General features: G+C 42.2%; 3 protein-coding genes and 1 non-coding gene across 6 annotated transcripts in view; 1 reads left to right on the top strand and 3 right to left on the bottom strand.

Moving 5' to 3' along the window:
* Positions 1-933: 933 nt before the first annotated feature.
* cfap20 (cilia and flagella associated protein 20) lies at positions 934-2,903 on the bottom strand. 2 transcript variants are annotated; one of them, XM_088367918.1, is made up of 6 exons: positions 2,547-2,903; positions 2,249-2,328; positions 2,037-2,148; positions 1,760-1,948; positions 1,210-1,323; positions 934-1,086 (listed from the first exon to the last, which is right to left on the bottom strand). In XM_088367918.1, the coding sequence occupies exons 1-6, from the start codon at positions 2,628-2,630 to the stop codon at positions 1,084-1,086; spliced, it is 582 nt and encodes a 193-aa protein (XP_088224044.1). In that variant the 5' UTR covers positions 2,631-2,903; the 3' UTR covers positions 934-1,083. The 2 variants fall into 2 exon arrangements, with proteins under 2 accessions (XP_088224044.1, XP_088224040.1); XM_088367914.1 differs by having other exon boundaries at positions 934-1,089; positions 2,547-2,901.
* An 852-nt stretch (positions 2,904-3,755) lies between these two features.
* Positions 3,756-3,827, top strand: trnae-cuc (transfer RNA glutamic acid (anticodon CUC)). The gene has a single exon. It is a non-coding gene; the product is annotated as a tRNA-Glu (tRNA).
* Positions 3,828-4,547: 720 nt separating this feature from the next.
* LOC148402155 (NUAK family SNF1-like kinase 1) lies at positions 4,548-14,010 on the bottom strand. The gene is made up of 7 exons (XM_088368912.1): positions 13,589-14,010; positions 10,099-10,219; positions 9,682-9,833; positions 8,523-8,588; positions 7,268-7,387; positions 6,958-7,090; positions 4,548-6,765 (listed from the first exon to the last, which is right to left on the bottom strand). The coding sequence occupies exons 1-7, from the start codon at positions 13,865-13,867 to the stop codon at positions 5,684-5,686; spliced, it is 1,953 nt and encodes a 650-aa protein (XP_088225038.1). The 5' UTR covers positions 13,868-14,010; the 3' UTR covers positions 4,548-5,683.
* Positions 14,011-14,160: 150 nt separating this feature from the next.
* Positions 14,161-18,049, bottom strand: part of LOC148402154 (kelch repeat and BTB domain-containing protein 12-like) — a 17,174-nt gene continuing 13,285 nt past the window's right edge. Inside the window, exons 2-9 of one of the 2 annotated variants that reach the window (XM_088368915.1) lie at positions 17,837-18,018; positions 17,630-17,762; positions 17,219-17,452; positions 16,774-17,126; positions 16,435-16,708; positions 15,956-16,103; positions 15,680-15,877; positions 14,162-15,160 (exon numbers count right to left, since the gene is read on the bottom strand). In XM_088368915.1, the coding sequence (XP_088225041.1) occupies positions 15,012-15,160; positions 15,680-15,877; positions 15,956-16,103; positions 16,435-16,708; positions 16,774-17,126; positions 17,219-17,452; positions 17,630-17,762; positions 17,837-18,018 (1,671 nt within the window). In that variant the 3' untranslated portion in view covers positions 14,162-15,011. Of the gene's footprint in view, positions 15,161-15,679; positions 16,104-16,434; positions 16,709-16,773; positions 17,127-17,218; positions 17,453-17,629; positions 17,763-17,836; positions 18,019-18,049 lie in introns of both variants that reach the window. The other variant, XM_088368914.1, reaches the window with a different exon arrangement.

The raw sequence follows: 18,049 nt of genomic DNA, 5'->3' as shown, positions 1-18,049 counted from the left end.
GGATTAGTCAGAAAGTAGTTATCCGGTTACAGTTTTCAAAATAAAACACATTGCCCTTGACCGCACCTGTGTTTTAAGTAAAACACTATGTTGTAGCTTTGCAGTTAAACATTTCGATTGATAAAAGTGTTTATGATGCAACCTCAAGTTTCACATGAGTCACAGGCGAGATTCTATTTGATAAATCAGGGAGATTTTTATTTGGATTTATTTTATATACCAACAGTAAATGCTACTTCTGGTTGTTTCTGTCACACACCCGACAACTTAATCCAGGGTGCTTGTCATTGGTTAAAATGCAATTCCCTGATTTTTCCTAAAAAAATCTCTCACAGCATTCGGGCTTGAAAATTGTAGTTTATGTAAACAAGGTTGTCCCATAATAATATATAGCCGTGTCGGAAATTAACAGAGTGAGAGAAAAAAAAACGTTTTGGGGTCTTTCACAAATTTTCTTTTTCTGCATATAAATGCTCTACGTGGTAATATTTGGATTTCGGACTACATGTTTTACGTAGTTTATAGAATACAAGCTTTTACTTGTACATATTCCTATGAATAGCAAAATAAAAAGGAAACGATAATCTTGCAGTATCTTCTCCCCACTAAGAGTTGTATAATAATCCTTTGCCAAAACAAAAAATGACAACATACAGAACAAATACACCGAGTTTGGTGGGTGAATCTAAATATGTGATACCAGAGACAGACCACAGACAGACAATTCTGTTTCACTTTCTCATTTTTTTATCTCAATAGTCTTTTATTTGTCTGAATGTGAGCAGATCGTATACCGTTATCTACTTCTGATAGGAGCAACAAACAGCACTGAGCCATTAGAAACTATTCACATCCATGTCACACCACGAAGAAGCATACTTTTAAATCTCATATTATGCGACACTGCTCCAAACAAACATGCTGTGGACAAAATACTTAAATTCTCCTTTATTCACAGATTTGAAAAAGCACTCCTCATAAAAATAGCACAAGAAATTATAACTACACAAACGCCCACACATTATTATACAGCTCAAACAATGCATCCGGTTTGGGAAAACGCTGCATGTTTGTTCAGGACTTCTACTGCTGCAAGGAAAAAAAAAAAAAAAAGAAGAAAAAAAAAAAAAAGAGGCGTGAGTGAGATGTACACACTATTTATTAAGGCAATGAGATTATTCAGTCACAGCAGTGAAGTATGTTTCTCACCTTGGCCTTCTGGCTCTGGACAGGAACGTAGAGTTTGAACTCGGCCGGGAGCTCATCCTCAGAGTAGAGCCTGTCTGAGAAATATACCCTCCTGATCCGACAGTTAGCATGAATCTGAAAGACAAGCAAGTCACATAACACAATTGTCGGTGGGCTAGCATTTATGTCAAACTTTGTTAAATATGTCATGTATAATTGAAGAGGTGCTTTAAATCAGAACAAATGCAAATAATGCATTTCAGAAAAAGACCAAATACAGGAACGAGCAATCAATAATTTCTTTTTGGGGGGGTGAGATACCGCATGTGATTTTTTTTTCCCCAGCCTTAGCGCATTAAAAATGGCATTCACAGACACTGTAATGTCATTTTTAATTTGATTAATTGCTCAGCTCATTGTACTGACCGCTAACTTATGCCCTGTTAGTATAACTTGAGCCAAATTACAAATTGCGCCACTTGTACTCATTTTTTCACTACTCATGCAGAAGCCTACTAAGTGTAACATGCAAGTGTATAAATATCGAACAAATACAATCGGGCAAACTCACCTGCACACGCAACGTCTCAATATAGTTGGTTCCGTAGGCTCTTCTGGTGAAGTCTGAGAGATTGAACTGAATCTGGTTCCAGCCATCATCAAGTCTCATTGGCATGGTGCAGATGAACGGCTTCACTCGCGTCGTGCTCTGGTAGTTACTCGCTCTAAACCGCCGTCGAACATTTTTATCATCTAACACCTGAATGGAAAAATGTACGAGGACAAGAGCAGAGAGTGTCAATTCTGCCTCTCTATTGTCAACACACGAAACGTTCTCATATCTGTACCTGAACTTCGAAGGTGAAATATTTCTTTAAGTTTTTGATGATCATTACAAGAAAAGGCAACTTGATACCCAGTGTCTTCTTTGGGTCAGCTGGACAGGTGATATAGGTAGTACTGTAGGGAGGACAAAAATGATTAACAAAGGAATATCAAATGAAATGTTGGCACAAAGCAGACAGCATGGGTCCAAGGATGACCTTCAGTGGACACACACCTGACGTTTGTACCTTCGACCTCCAACACAAGTGAATGAATGTCGTTATCTGTAATTCTCTTGATGTGACCATTCCGTACCTTGTCAACAAGAATAAAACACAGTTGTAAAGTCATAAAACAATATATTTTAAAATCCAGCAGCAATGTTACTCTCAAATGCAGGGTGCAGACAGGTTAAGAAGCGTTGCTTTACTTGGCTTGACTACAATTAAACTACAATAATTACAGCTCATCCATCTATTAGCATTAGCGAAAGGCACAATGAATGAAGCTAACGACTTCGTCAAAAAGTTTACCTTCTTATCCCATATCTGAAGCGGTTTGCTACCGATACTATATAGAATAGAAAGAAATCCACTTTGGAACGTGTTTTTGAACATGATTTTTGCGTTCTGTACGGGTCCTCTGTACGGGATTACTGAGCTACGGCAACACGCTCCACTTGGCTCCGTTTCCGTCCCCGCCGTTTCCGTGCAATGCAACCAAAGCGTTCCGTCGTGGAAACTGAGCGTCTTGGCCAGATATAGAATGAATAAAATAATGAAACGCCAACAAGCTTCGTCGTAATCTGGAATTTCAGCGCATTTTTCTCCCAAAGTTGCAAAACACCCGCTGTTTTTGGTGTTGCTAGGAATCTTCCATTGTTGCAGTGTTCCCTCCGGGTTTTTATCCTTGAAGCACTTTGGTCTCCCCGGGCAACCGTTTGGAAAACAAACGGAGATAAATTCGCGACAAACGTGTCCGATTACCTTTCCAGAAACTCATAAATCGTGATTTGTACTATGTTGCAATTGTGCATTAAGAAGGTGTTGCGTTGCGTTAAAGGAAGAGAATGTAAAAGAAACCGTAGATTTTTTTCTTTTCTTTATATTCGATCGTCCTGTGTCAGCACAATCAACAACCACAAGGTGGCGCAAAAGTCAATTAAATTCCTTTTTCCCTTCGTGTTCGAGTGATGTTGAAAGATCCTTATTTTGGAATAATATACGACGTTTGTCAGAAATGTTTCAGGCCTGGTGTCAGAGAATATTTCAGACTCAAACAACAAGTTTTCCTCTACAGTGTGGGCCAGATGATATCGCTTGAGCATCTGACATTTCCTGACTGAGAAGAGCATCACCATGCTGAGGCCACCCTTCTTACCCAACCTGGCTATTTGAATTTTTTTCTCCCTTTACCTAGTCCAAGTGGGTCTTCAAGAAGAACCATTATGAAGCCGTCGACGACATCAAGATCAAGCCTGTTTAAACGTGCGCGAGACTGAGGATTTACTCGAAAGGAAAGACTCAAATTGTCATCAGCATGATCTCAACAAGGACAATGACTTGGTTTTTATTTTTGCTGAGCCATTATATTAGATTATTTTACTTTTGTAGTGACTTGTTGGAAAATAAACACTATTATTTTGCAATTGAGTGCAACGATTTAAAAGATCTTGCTTCCATTTGTCAATTTGCTACACATCGAGCATGCTTGCATTTCAAGTGATTGTACCAACTTACACGTCCCTGGTGGTCTAGTGGTTAGGATTCGGCGCTCTCACCGCCGCGGCCCGGGTTCGATTCCCGGTCAGGGAACTCAAATTTTAGCTGTAGCTCAATTGTAGAGTCTTCGTCTCCACATTTACAGGTTGTGGGTTTTATCCTCATTCCTTGTGACCGTGTCAAAGTGTCCTTGAGCAAGACACTGAACCCTTGATTGTTCCTAGTGGCCCATGGCAATATCCCCCACGAGCAGAATATCTTAACTTTGTTGTATATCAGTCGTACAAGAAAGTCATTCTATTTAAAATTCAGCAATCAGTGTGAATGAAGAAAATGCCTGCTTTCGTTCACCCAATAATACTTTCTCCTCACGTGCAGAAGTAACAAATAAGAAAGCCTCTTGGCTGCAAGTCTTAGCCATGAACTGCTTTCACCCTACTTTGCACCAGTTATTAGTGGAGATTATTAGAATGTCTTACATATTTAAGTGCTCAGGACAATTAGCCGATGCTGTTTATGGAAAATAGATGGAAAATAGTCACTACGATTTAACAGCATCTCGCACATGACTTTCTGAGCTCCTTGAGGCTGCTCAGAAATCTTGTAAATAAACAACCCCAAGAAAGCTGATATAAAACTATAATTCGTGCACACAGGACACTCCAACCTAGCCTATCACTTCAAATGCTTTCAGTTATGTAACTATGTGCGACTGTTTGGAGATAATAATGTCGTTGCTGTGTGAGTGAGCCAAGTGTCAAGCATGGCTGGCTTATCTATGTGTGTATTAAAACAGGCAAGTTTTACTAGATATGACTTAATGCTTGTGTGTTTTATTGGTGAATACACTGTTTTTTGTCGTTACACGACAGTATCAAACATGTTTATTTCACATTAGAAGGATTAGAATCAACCAGTGAAACTCACAAAACATGACTGAACCATTGGACATGAGTGCTTCGTGTTCGAATATTTGATCCAAAGCCAATTATGGAAACAAAACAGAGCTTCTGTTGTCAGTGCCTCACACATTTTACCCACTTGTGGTCCCCACAAATAATGAACACTAAAAAAAAAAAAAAAAGATATTTGCCAATTTACCAAGTCTAGGCCTACATCCACTTCCAATTAGCATAGTAATTCTGAAACCTCATCAACACATGGCAATTTATGTACTGTACTGTCTCAAACACAGTTTCCATTAACTGTAGAGAAAGAACAAATTAGCCAAGATGCAGGAAAAAAAACATATGTCTCATGAAACACACTTTTACACAGAATTGCACAAATATCCTGCATGTTCTGATGATTGAGATGAATGCAATTTGTATGATGTCTTTTGGGCTTTTTGATGTTAACGGTTGGTGAATAGTAATTGTTTATATGATATTGACACATTGGTGTGTGTGGCATTCAAAAGCCATAGTGCAAAACTCATTTGAACATAAAATGAGTTATAACATCCAAACAAAGGGAGCAGCAGTATGACTGGTTTGTGGTTTGAGTCCCACCTGGAGAAATTCCAGTGACCCATTTGGGGAAAAAGTGCTTTACATTAGCAGCACTCAAATGCAGTTCTTCGGTCCTGTAAATATAGAAGTGCTGTTAAAATTGGGAAATGACTGCTCAAAGGTAAAGTTCCTGAAAAGTGAAAATAAATGTCTTGTAAAAGGCAAACCACATGTAAACCAACCTGTCAAATGTGAATGATAATTTTTTTTTTGCAAAATAAGGCTTCAAAACTGTGAATAATCAAGCTTTTGTCTGTGCTCTCAAAAATCAGATAAAAAAACTGAAGAACAGTTTAACTCTTCAGCTCCATAATTCAGTTCTACATTTTTGTCAGTCTTTGCACATAAATTTAGGAATTACTTTATGACAAGAACAACATCTTTAGAATCAATTATATGATTTCCCTTGACAGGGTCTTTAAATAAGCCTCCGGATGATCACCACTTGGTCTCACTTGCTACACTTTCACCTGCTCCACCTCTCAGATCCTCCTCTGAGTTACATGTGCTGTTCTGCACCCCCTGGCAAAAAACCTCACGGCGCGATTGTGTGCTGAAGTCCAGTAGGTCGAAGGAGTCGCTCGAGAAAAGGCTGTCCTCGCTCACCACGCTTGAGGGGCGGCTTTGGTGGCCATCGGCCCCCATTTTGACCCGGAGGAACTGTTGGAGAGTGTCTGGAAATAGCGGCGGTGAGCGCTGTTCCTCCGGAAGGTCCAGACTGCGTGAGAACTTGCCGTTCCGTTTGAGAATGCCCTTTCGTCTTCTCACCGCCTCTGTGCGCATGGTTGGACTGTCCTCTGCTGCTGGGACAAATGTGTGCTGTTTTTTCAAACAGGAGTTTTCAGAATCATCCTCTTGGACACCTGGTCTGGACTCTCTTCCACGTGATGAGGAGACATAACCTGTCTCCCCTTCATTCAGGTTTTTAAGTATCCCCTTTTTGGGCATTTTAGAGGAGGGCTGTCTGAATGTACTGGGAGATGACAGACTGGTGGATAGGACTTCAGCATCAATGTGACCAAGTGCATGTTTTTGATAAAGATGGGGATCAACGGTACCCGAGTGGGGACTTTCTTTGGAAGGGCTGTGCAAAACAGAGTCAAAGCTCCTCTGGTGTTTCAGAATACTTTTGGGTTTCTTTCTTTCTCCGGAGGAGGCGGAGCCAGAAGTTGCAGCACCACCACAGGCTCCTTGTGTAGTCTGCGGAATAGCGTTCTCCTTGCGAGACTTTCGAACGTTGGACGTTCCTCCTCGCGTTCTTCCTCCTCGCTCAGCCCGGAGAGGCAAGCTGAAGTAACGCTGATGATGGGGATCAGCAGCCAGATTGCCGGCAACCCGATTCTGCCAGTCGATGTAGCGAGCCAGGAGGGGGGAGGGACAGTCCGGGTGGGCTGATGAAGCGCAATCGCACACGCTCTCCTCGTATCCCCAGTTCACCCACCAGTGGTTGGCTACATCCTCGATCGTGGCCCTCTCGTCCACACGCACCGTCAACAGCCAGTCGATAAGAGCGCAGGCGTCTGGGGGCGGAAGAAAAAGTCGAGAGTCATTTGCAATGTCACACGCCAATACATAGATAAATAAATAGAGCTCCTACACCTCTTTGATATTTTTTAGAGTTTGTATTTACCAACTTCAGTAGTAACTTTGAAGTAACACAATCAAGTGCCTGATAATTGTGTTTTAATAAAAAAGACATTGTAAAAGTGCACCTGAGGGGGGGTTGGGTCTTCGATAGCGACCGTGGCATATCTGCTCTTTGAGGATGGAGTGACTGACTCCATCAAATGGCATACTGCTGTACACCAGTGCGTACAAAAGCACACCCAGCGCCCAGCAGTCCACCTGGCACACACAGGTATAATGCATAATAAAGCAAAGCGAGGAGAGTCTCTGTCACCAGAATGCACGGGTGTACTCAGTGAATGGGACAATCAATGATTGCTACCAAAATATTCCGTTATTTATAGCTCATTTCGTTTTTCTGCGCCAATTTGCTTCCTCCATGTTATTCTGACCCACCTCTGGTCCCTGGTAGGGCAGCCCACTCACTATTTCTGGGGCGGCATAGAGCGGACTTCCACAGAAGGTCTGCAGCAGAGTGCCTCTTTGGTACTGATTGGAAAGGCCAAAGTCGGCCAGCTGCAAAGTGAGCAAGCGTGAACGTATTGTTAAAGACGTAAAAATGATGCATTGTAGACACTTGTGAACACATAAAACGGTGATTTTATATCAAAGCCTTTTTGTGGAAGAAATTTAATAAAAAACTATGACCGTTTTATATTTAAGAATACATGGAGAAGAAGATACGTGAGGTCCAAAAATGTCTGACTGCTCACAGTTTGTCACGTAATGGAACAATCATGAGGACCACATGCTAACATGCTCAGTCGACTCTTTATCTAAAGAGATTATTACCATGCACACGCCAACACGCTATCAGTGTCTGAGCGGGTAAAAATAGTCAACACTGCAGCTTCACTTCCGCGGCGGCTGTGGGATGACGATTGCGCACATTTGTTTTGGAATAAAAACAACCACAGTTGTTATTGTTGTTATTCCAAAACCGCGTAACGTTGTTCTAAAATGCACAACTGATGCTTACAAGACTGTAAGGTGAACTATGACACACCAAAAAAACCAGTAGTAACATTAAATTTATTAAAGTTGTTAAACTGGCGGCACTACGATATTTCGCGCAAGGTGGAAGTCAACCAGCTTCGTGGATTGCGTTGTGCTGATTCCACTGTACACTGCTAAAAAACAAATACAGGACGCAACCATCACAGTCTGACTCATTGCCATTACGCAGCTGCTTTGTCTTGTAGACACACAAAAAAACGTCCACGTATTGCTCACTTCCTTCTGCTGGTAACAGTCGAGTTAGTTGAAGCCAAGGACTGGAAACAACCAAGTCCAACTGAGCAGTCTCCACATGTGCTCACTTAAATTGCAACCTTTGTTTGCTGCAATTGCCAGGAGATTCTTTGCATTCCCTTCACAGCTGCCATATATGGAATGAAATATCCAAATAAGGCAGGGAATAACTTTTTGATTTTAAGCCTTGGGACTATATTTGTACTGGTTGTGGTTTCTTGGCTGAGTAACCCACATGGCCCAAATCCATCAGTCAATATTTTATAAAGCTGAGGACTAAAGACAACACACTGAATTAATCTCATAATCACTATCAGCTTTTGTGACTTATGTATTCTTGATTGATGACCACCCCCAAACCAAAATTGATCAATTTCTAGATGCTGCTGCTTTTCCATACCTTCACATTCAGATCTTGATCCAAAAGGATGTTCTCCAGCTTAAGATCTCGATGCACAACACCGTTCTGCAGGAGATCACAAAACAACCATCATGTTTCTCTCAGCATGCAATCATAATGTTCTCTTGAGGTTTATCAAGTTTGAGCAAACTTTTTGTGCTGCTGCCTTGGCAGATATACATTTTTTAAGCAGACTATACAACTAATGAAAATCTGAATCGGGAAGACATGTGGTTTGCTCTTGTTTTGGTTTTGAATGTGAAGATGCTGCTCAATGCAGGGGTGGATCTATTCTAGTGGAATCCAGGGCTGTTAACCTCCCCCCCAATCCTAAAAAAAAAATCAACAACAAAAATCTTTTCAGCTACTTTTTTTTCTTTTGCAATGAGTTACCGTTACAAGTCATTGGCTAACGAGCACATTACATTGTTAATTACATCCAGCAGATTTGAATATAAAGAGCATCAGCAATGCAAAATTTTAGCCACACAAGTGTTGCTTGATTCTATTAATCATGTAAATTCAACTGAAGAGTGACTCATGAGGAATTATTTTTATTCATCTCAACAAACTCTTGCCATGCCCTGCATGGTGGAGCGGAACATTCAATAATTCATTCACACTTGAACACTCAAGTCTATTTTGGGGCAATGTCTTCGGCGCACAAGGCGGAGAAAATCCTCCTTCCTGAACACTTTAAAGCTGTAAAAGCAGCATGATAAGCTCTGTATTTAACGTGAGGGGTTCTTGAAAGAAATAGTAGAGCTGCTAAAAGGAAAGGAATGTAACAAGAAACTATGATGCTCACTCGCTTAACTCTGACAACAATGCACTTGTAAATAAATCGACTCATTTTCTAGCACAGGTTGATTTGAAAACAATCTTAACCAAATGAGTCCTCTGAAGTGCCTACATCAACATGGAAGTTGAAATAAAGCTGATTAAATAAAACGTGCTTTGTTAAATGTGTCAGTGTGTGACTGTACACATTCAATCTCTGCCTAATGCGCTCTTAACCCAAAGAGAAGTGAAGTCAATTTTTTTTTCTGCAGGATTAGGATTTAACAGATTTATCAGTGCTGTATTTGCTGGCAGGGTTGAATGCTGCTGTAATTCAGCTCGAGCCAAACACATTAAACGACGACGGTGCAAGTTGAACCTTGTGGCAGTAGTGGACAGCCGATGTGATTTGCCTGAAGATGCTCCGGGCTTCTGTTTCCGCAAGTTTCCCCTTGCCCAGGATGTAATCGTATAGCTCGCCTTTGCTGGCGTACTCCATCACGATCACAATCTTATCACGGCTCTCGAACACTGCAGTGACACAGGGGAGACATTTGAGATCAATTTCACTTGCAAAGAAAGGAAATTGCAAAGGTCATTAAATATTAAGAGGCTGGAATCTCGGAAAGGCCAGATCAATATGACTCTAATCAAAGAAACTGTAGATTGGTGTGATTTGACTCCAAGTTTTACAAGTAAACTAAATTACAGGATACTAATTTTGGAACATTGCTGGTTCCTTGTTGACAGACAATGGATTTGTATTGAGTTTTTATAATGCCATAATAATCCTTACCCTCGAGGAAGCGTATGATGTAGGAGTGCTGGAGCGAGGAGGTAATCTCAATCTCCCTCTGGATGTGAATTTTGTCAAGGTCGTCTATGATGCGCTCCTTACGGATTGTCTTGATGGCCACCTGAGAAAAGAAAGGCATATTAAATGGTTTTGGCCCTTTTTCAAAATTGGAGTTATTGTTTGACTGATTTTTAGCTTTGACTTACAAGCAAAAAAAAAAACAACAAAACTTTTTTTTTTATAACCATTGCACAACAATTAGTTGCCCCCCCTTCAGCCTTCCTTATAAATTCACTCAAATCAAACGAATAAAAGAATCAATTTCATCCATTTGCTAAACAGGCAGACGGAGACAAAGACAAGAATCAATACCAGTGATATGATGATGCTTACATGGACATAAATACAATCCTTGGGTATTAGAGGTGATTATGGGGGTTTAAATCCTGGATGACAGCTGCACTCTTCACACTCCTTTCCTTAATCCTGAGCACTTACTGTACCCCCAAATGGGAGGCAGACACGCGACACATGAACAGACCCTCCACAACAACTTCTCTGGACAGGACACCTCGTTCCAACAGCATGAGAAGCTCCCAACAGATAGTAGAGCATTTTATTTAGTAACACACAATCATAATGGCTCAGCCAATCGGATGCAAGTGCATGTTTCTATTTGCAGTATTGTAATGAGGCCTCATTTGGCCACATTAGAAAGGGAAAACATGTTTTATAAACACTACAAAAATGTCTTTTATTACTATTTTCCTAAATTCTTACTCGAATTTAACAAGAACAAATCCATCCATGTGGGATCGATCAATAAAGGTTTATCTCAAGTGAGGGCACGAGCGAGTTTGGACCGGTCTCCCTCGGGCAAACGGGCCTTTCCTCTGCATTCTCAGCTGAAGGAAACAAACATTTATGAGCCATTCCGAGGTCCAATTCACACGCTCTGTCACCCCTGCCATTTATGTAAGCATGAAAACACACTGTGACCTTCTCAAAACCGGAATTATGATTTGTATTCTTATTCAACTGCATCCTCAAATGAACTGGATCGATGACGCATCTCTGTTAGGTCAGCGGAATCTTAAGATGATGGCTTCAAAATAAGTCAACAACTCGTGTATTCATTGGCAGTCAACTGAGTGGCACATGTGACAGACTGAGGAAGTGAGGGAGGCACGAGGGGGGGGGACGTTGACTTACTCGCTCATCTTTAATGACACAAAACAAGGAAGGCAAGTAGATAGCATCAAATGGTGTTTACGGTTTGGACACTGCATTTGGCTCAAGGGAACCCAGAGCAGTAGAAAAGACACATTTGTAGCCATTGTTCAGCCTTGAAGGCCAAGATAGCAATTTTAAAGTGGCATGTGTTTGAGTGCGTGATCTCATGTGGGGGAACACGTGTGATGTATGCGTCACAACTCGGTGTGATGGCCAAAGTAATCGTCCGACCAACAATACCGCATTGTTCATCCGAACAACATCCTGTGTGTGAGATAGGAGCCTCCAAATAAGCAAGGGGGAAACTTAGCTGCTACTGTATACGGCTGGTAGGTCGAAGATATTATTTTATCATTCACAGGATATGACTAAGTCAGAGGCATACTGTCAAGTTTAAGCAGTATTTTGAGGCTTGTAGTTTATAGGACCATTCTAGACGTTTTTTTTTTATATAACTTGCGCTTAACAAATACTCAATTTGTTTAAAATTAAAGCTAAAACTAAAATAAATAACAGTAAAAAAAGAAGCATTTTAGAAAAAAAATTCAAACAAAAACTAACAAACTTGCTCTTTAATGCTAAAATGGAATTTGAAAAAAAGTCAAACTAAATAAAACTATAAAGAAAAACCCCAAACTACTATCATCCAAGCCTAGATACCGTGTAATTAATATTTTCAATGGCTTTGGCCTGCTACATAACAAAATACTCCCACAAATGTTGGTCATTGATGACAAATGGTTATTTGCCATTGGTCACACAAAAGTGTCATTGCATAATGCAACAAATTATTTGAATTTACCATCAATAAACACACAGCGGTAAAAGTCTAGAAAGACAAAACATTCTTATAAGGGACCCGATTCGGTGCAACTGTGCCCTTCTCCCCAAAATGCTCCGATACTCCCACACTGATACCACTTTTTATTAGCCTGACATATCCCTTCCGAGTCGAATATATGCTATGCTCGGTAAAAGTTTGTCTTGCATTTCTGAATATTTGATGGAACACATTTTCCTCGACCCAACGTGATAGTGACCTGGTAAGTGCCACTGTTTGATACCTCGGTTACATTTCCATCCTTTAACAAGAGCGATACTGATCTCTTCCTCCTTCTCCCCATGCTCACTATCAAACAACAGCTCCCTCGGCCCCCTTTCCAAAAATAATGTCCGTTTTGTTGCAAAGAATCCTTGGTATGTGCACACTAGTGGTGCAAGGAATTCAGCATTTACCCTTGCCCGACTGAAACCACTCACACCACACTTACTAGCTCACATGCCCACGTTTGCAAAGCTCATTCTTTAGCAGCCTAGTCTTCCAAAAAGTCTCCCCGATCCTTTCTGATCTCACAGTTCTGGCGGAGACAGCCAAAGAAAATGTGCCGGTTTTGCCTCAACGGCCTCTGTATAAAAAAGGATTATGCCTATCACATTGTGTTTGTTTACTACAAAGGCCGAAAGGCATTTGGAGCGGATGGAGTCTCAGCAACAGATTATGGGATAACTACATGAGAGTATTTGTCACAAAATTCTGTTTAAATTGATATTTAAAATGTAATACATTGTTCTGTGTGTGTGTGTATGTCGAGTCATACTCCATTGTGAGGCAGACCTATTGTGGAAAAGTTTATCCGTTCGTTCAAGTGCTGAGTGAGTCAGTCCAAAGGCATCTCAGCCTGGTTGCACATGAAACAAGAGCAGCATCCGAAACATGAGCTCACAAATATATACACACACACACATAGACAAATGTACACACGATCTATGTGCAGTACTATATATGGATTGAGAAAACTGGGATGACACTGTATATTTGTCAGACACTGTGTACCGTATGTAAGCCACAGTGCAAACAAACACCATGCAGCTCAGCTTCTGGCTCGCAGATATCATGGCACGTCATGATTTTCTTACAGCTGATTTTTATTTTTTTTTGCTCACACGCACGACACAAAACTGAGATGTACCCTCCCCAACTCCCTACTGAAACAACAATACTGCAAGGATGCCAAATTCGTTTATGCCACAGCAATCGCTTCCTTGCCTTTATAACTGTAAACTCATACAAATATACGACCACCGTGTATTATATAAACAACAAATTAATTTCAAATTTGAAATCAGAGGCCAGTAAAAACGGTTTGTTCAAACATTACACTTATGTTAAAAGAATACTCTGAAATACACGTTCCACTAATAACTACAGTACGTATGTACGTCAGCTCCTCATTTGTCAGCATCATTATGTCCGTACCGTTTGGAGGCTTGCCCTGTCCACCGCCTTCTTCACTTTGCCGTAGGTGCCCTTCCCCAGCGTCTCCATCAGCTCGTAGCGGTGTTTCAAGTTATGTTTGTGCTGGTGCTTCTTCACCTCCATCACCGGCCGGCCTGCCGCATCCACGTCTGCGTCCGATTCCAAGCCGCACACGCCTGCGCGTCCGCCAAGCCTGCGACGGGAGTCCTGCGGGTAGCCGAGCTCCGAGCGCTCGCCGGTGTTCATCGCGCCTCTGCTGTCGCCAACACGTCTGCCCATCGCGCGAGACCACACAATATGTTGCACATTCAGGAGCCTGATGGGCAGTTGGGTTGGGAAGCTGTCACACAGTACACCGCTGCACCAGCAGTAAACTCCAAGCAACAGGCAAGAGTGGCCAAAAGCCTAGTGGTTACCGATGGGCGGAGCCAACCACCAGCTGTCACTTAGTTCTATTATAGTAATTGACTTATTTTTTCTGTATGCAAATGTGGAAAAAGCGATCGCACGCGTAACTATTTTTTAGCGGCTCATGGCATGAACAAAAAAGTCACATCTGTTATTAATAAATTAGTTTTATTTATTGTCTACTTTTTCCAAATGTGCAAAGATGATTAAAAAGAAATTACAAGAAAAAAATTGCACACACTGCTGCAAATTTTGACAACACTATAGACAACACCAAATTTGCTTGGCAAAAACAACAAAACAAATGCAAAATAAGCAATGCAAAATTGCAATGTGTTTTGTTCTTGTAGCCGACAACATATAAACCCAAATAATTTTAAATGATGCCTGGATGTGGCTCGCGCTTTTGCTGCGCTGTCATTATCAGTGCCCCACGTTCCTTCAAGTTGCTGCTGTCCGTTTTTCAATCAAGATCTCAACCACGGTTGACATGACCTCTCTCCATTTTTTGCATCGTTTCGTCAGAAAAATAAACACTCCCATGCAGATACCTGAAAAAATGTGCTCTGTTACTTCCCACCACAAGAGCCACACAGACATTCTGTCAAAAGCAAGCCCAGTTAATTTGTTTAGCCTCATTAAAGCAAATCCTAACAGGGGCAAAGAAAACACAATTACAAAGAATGTAAAATGCTAACCATTCAATGCAATAATGCAATAGTAACATCATTTTGATCTAAACAATAGATTCATTCATAGTCTCATGAAAACTCACGCAATCTAAATTTCCTAACTTTATGACTGACTATCTAAGACCTTACTTTCCTCATTTGCAGAAACCCCCAACTTCGGCTTGTTTGCTCAACAAGACCGTCCAGAGTTCTCACATCCACAGACAGTTTGCAATTCTCGGGAGGGCAACTCTGGCCATAAATTTTCATAAAAGGTCAGAAGTTCGCCTCCCTCGGCTCCTCGGTTCAAACGTTGTCGTCCCTCCAAGCCATAAAGGGAAGTCTCATTGTGTGATGAGGTCACGAGGATTTAGGTTAGCCACCACGCAGACATCATAGCTGTCGTGCATTGCTGCGTGTCTTTCTACCACGGCCCACACATTCTCGGCAGGGTCCAATTCCAAAACCTCCTTGGTGATGATCTCATGACGGCCTGTAGCCAAAATAGACAACGTACATATAAAGTACGGTTTACAAGACTCTACAACAGACTGTTATCTATAGCAGGGGTTCTCAACTGTTTTTGTCCAAGGGACCACCATTACAACCAAGAGGTAACTCGGGACCACCGCTTTGGCAGAAAATAATTTTATTTTGCACCGAAGGTGGATAGCTATCATAGGCTATTTATTTGCATCTGTATGTCTATTTTGGGAATCTTAGCTACATTTGACACCATTGGGATGGGTAAATGAGTCACAAAATTAGCTGGATAATAAATCAAGTCTAAATAAGAAATCAATTTTATTCTTGAAAACGTTACAATAATTTATCATTTCCGTTTTTGCGGACCACCTATGATACTGCCACGGACCACAAGAGGGCCGCGCACTTCTGGTTGACAATCCCTCACCTATAGGGCGTGGTGATATGACTTAAAAGTTAAAGCTGTGTTTTTGCCCCCAAAAAAATCCAGTTTTGAATAACCTCTTATCTAGAATTCGAAACCTACTTGCCCCCTTGTAGTATCCGCAGAGATACAGCTTCCCTTGCACTACTCCTGCATTTGTGGTGTTGTTTCGGAGGGACAGCAAGGACATGGGCAGAGTCGGGCCTAGCCTCCATGTGTCTGTTTCTGGGTTGTAAATCTCTACAGAGCTCAGAGAGCGACGTGATTGACCGAGGTCCTCTCCATCACATCCAATGCCACCTGAAGAAAACAACAGTATCACCTTTCCCTGCTTTTTTTCCCCATCACACATACACATTTGATGTCTTGAGATCAGACCTAAAATGTAGATTTCTCCATTGAGAACGGCAGAGCCAAAGCGATACCTGGAGTACTTCATCCTAGCGCATTCTTTCCATCGGTCTTTACCGGGATCAAACTGAAACACTCGGTTGTTCAGCTTGTCTGGTTCTTCATCTGGATGACTCTGTGGAGGGGAAAACAAAGCCACTAGGGTCACAGGATTTCACTCCACATCCTGTATGATATCTAATAACTAAGTTTTGCAGAATAGTCTCAAAATTAGAATCTATGGCCTTGTTCATTAAGGTAAATGGAACAGCAAAAGACTATTGGGGAGTCTTGAATGCAGCCTTGTTTTGCAATTCTATTACATAAGTCATGCTACCGACTTAGCATCCATGGCGAACGTTGGCCTGCTCACAGTCTGAATGCTTACAAGCCAAGGCTAGTTCGTGAAGTCGTACTTCCCCTTTAATCACATTTGTGGCCTTCATTCATCAAGTACATGTTTGTACCTGTGGCGACCATCCTCCCAGCACATAAAGACGATCCTTGAGGCTAACAGTGCTGTGGCAAGCTAAAGGAAGAGGCAGCGGGGCGAAAGAGATCCAGCTGCCACCTCTCCTTAGCGACCACCTCATCACACTGTCTGTGATGACGTAATGATGGTGCACTTTCATCTGACCGCCAATCACGTAGACTGCGTCACCCAGCAGCCCGAAAGCATACATGTCCCTATGTTCCGCCGAACAAAGTTCGACCCAGATGGACTCCTCGGCAGGATTGTACCTGGAACACAAACAAATCAGGTCAGGTGGTGAATCAAAATAGTGACACGCGGTTCCTGTGTTCACCTGTAGAGATCCACTCTCTTCATTCTATGTTCATCTTCTGCCTCTACGGCGACCACTATGGTGTTGTCACGAGTCACAGCGCCCCCTGAGATCTGACCAAAACCCGCTGAGCCCTTCAGAGGAGAAGGTATGTAGTGAGTCTTTCTGTCTTGGGGAGCGAAGCAAAAATTTAGATCAGCACGGCCCCCACGCCGGGATGGAACCCCATCCTTGTCCACGTCTCCCAAGCAGATCAGGAAGTTGGTGGTCTCCATCCCGTAGCGAAGTGTTTGTCGAGGCGGGGCCGATGCCTGGCATGAGTTCTGGAGAGCCGTGTCAAACATCCGAAAGCACTCAAAGTCTCGCAGCAAAACCTGGTGCACAACATACACAATAAACAATGAATATATTGTTCTTGTCACATGATCAACCCAAAGGCGTGTCTATCTTCTTTTTCTATTCCTACCGGGTTTCTCCTCCTCGCTTTTTGCAGGAACACGGGATCCACAAGCTCCAGCCGGACACGCCCGAGCAACTCCACAGCCTGAGCTTCACTCTGCGAATCCCCTCGCCGCTTCGCCACCCAACGCAACACCAGCTCCAGCACCACCTCCTCCTGGGAGATGTTCAGGTCATCTGATGCCAGCAGATCTGCAAGACTTTGAGCATCCAAATCCAGGACTTCCTCTTCTTCACAAACCTCGGGGGAAAAAAAACTGACTGTAAACTGGCAACACAATTTGAAGAAGAACAAGCGGAAGAATAATAAACCGCGACTTCAAGAGGGCCTCTGCTCTGCTGGGTGCTCGAGCATCATAGCCATCATTGTCATCAGTCAATTCAACATCATGGACACACGAAAAAGTGAAATTTGCACCTGTGTAAAGTGTTGACAAAGGTATCGAAAAGCACAGTCAGCCAAACTTGCGGCCCCCAAGCCTCTGGCCCAGTGGTACAGACCAACACAGTTGGAAGCATCCATCCTGGCCTCCATGTGCCTTTGACATAACCTACAGTAGCGTCAATGTTTTACTCGGAAAGTCCCACTGATTTAATAAGCAAATGGTCCCAGTCTTTTTCCCACCGGAATGCTCCATCGACATGAAGCAGGAAGGCGGCAGCAGACACTGCCTGGATGTTGTCGTTGGACAGGTAGAGTTCAGCGCGGTACATGTATCCCAGAAGAAGCTCCAAGCTGTGAGCTGAAGTGTCTCTCAGGGGTACTTCGCCTCCCCTTGTTTCTTTTAGACCACATGTAAACATGGCCTGGAAATAAACAGAAATTAAAATGATCACG

This window comes from Syngnathus floridae, chromosome 2, assembly GCF_059516105.1.
Source record: "Syngnathus floridae isolate MCC-2025c chromosome 2, RoL_Sflo_1.0, whole genome shotgun sequence".
Lineage (NCBI taxonomy): Eukaryota > Metazoa > Chordata > Actinopteri > Syngnathiformes > Syngnathidae > Syngnathus > Syngnathus floridae.
Note: the sequence above shows the minus strand (reverse complement) of the source record. Positions and strands in the feature narration are given on the sequence as shown.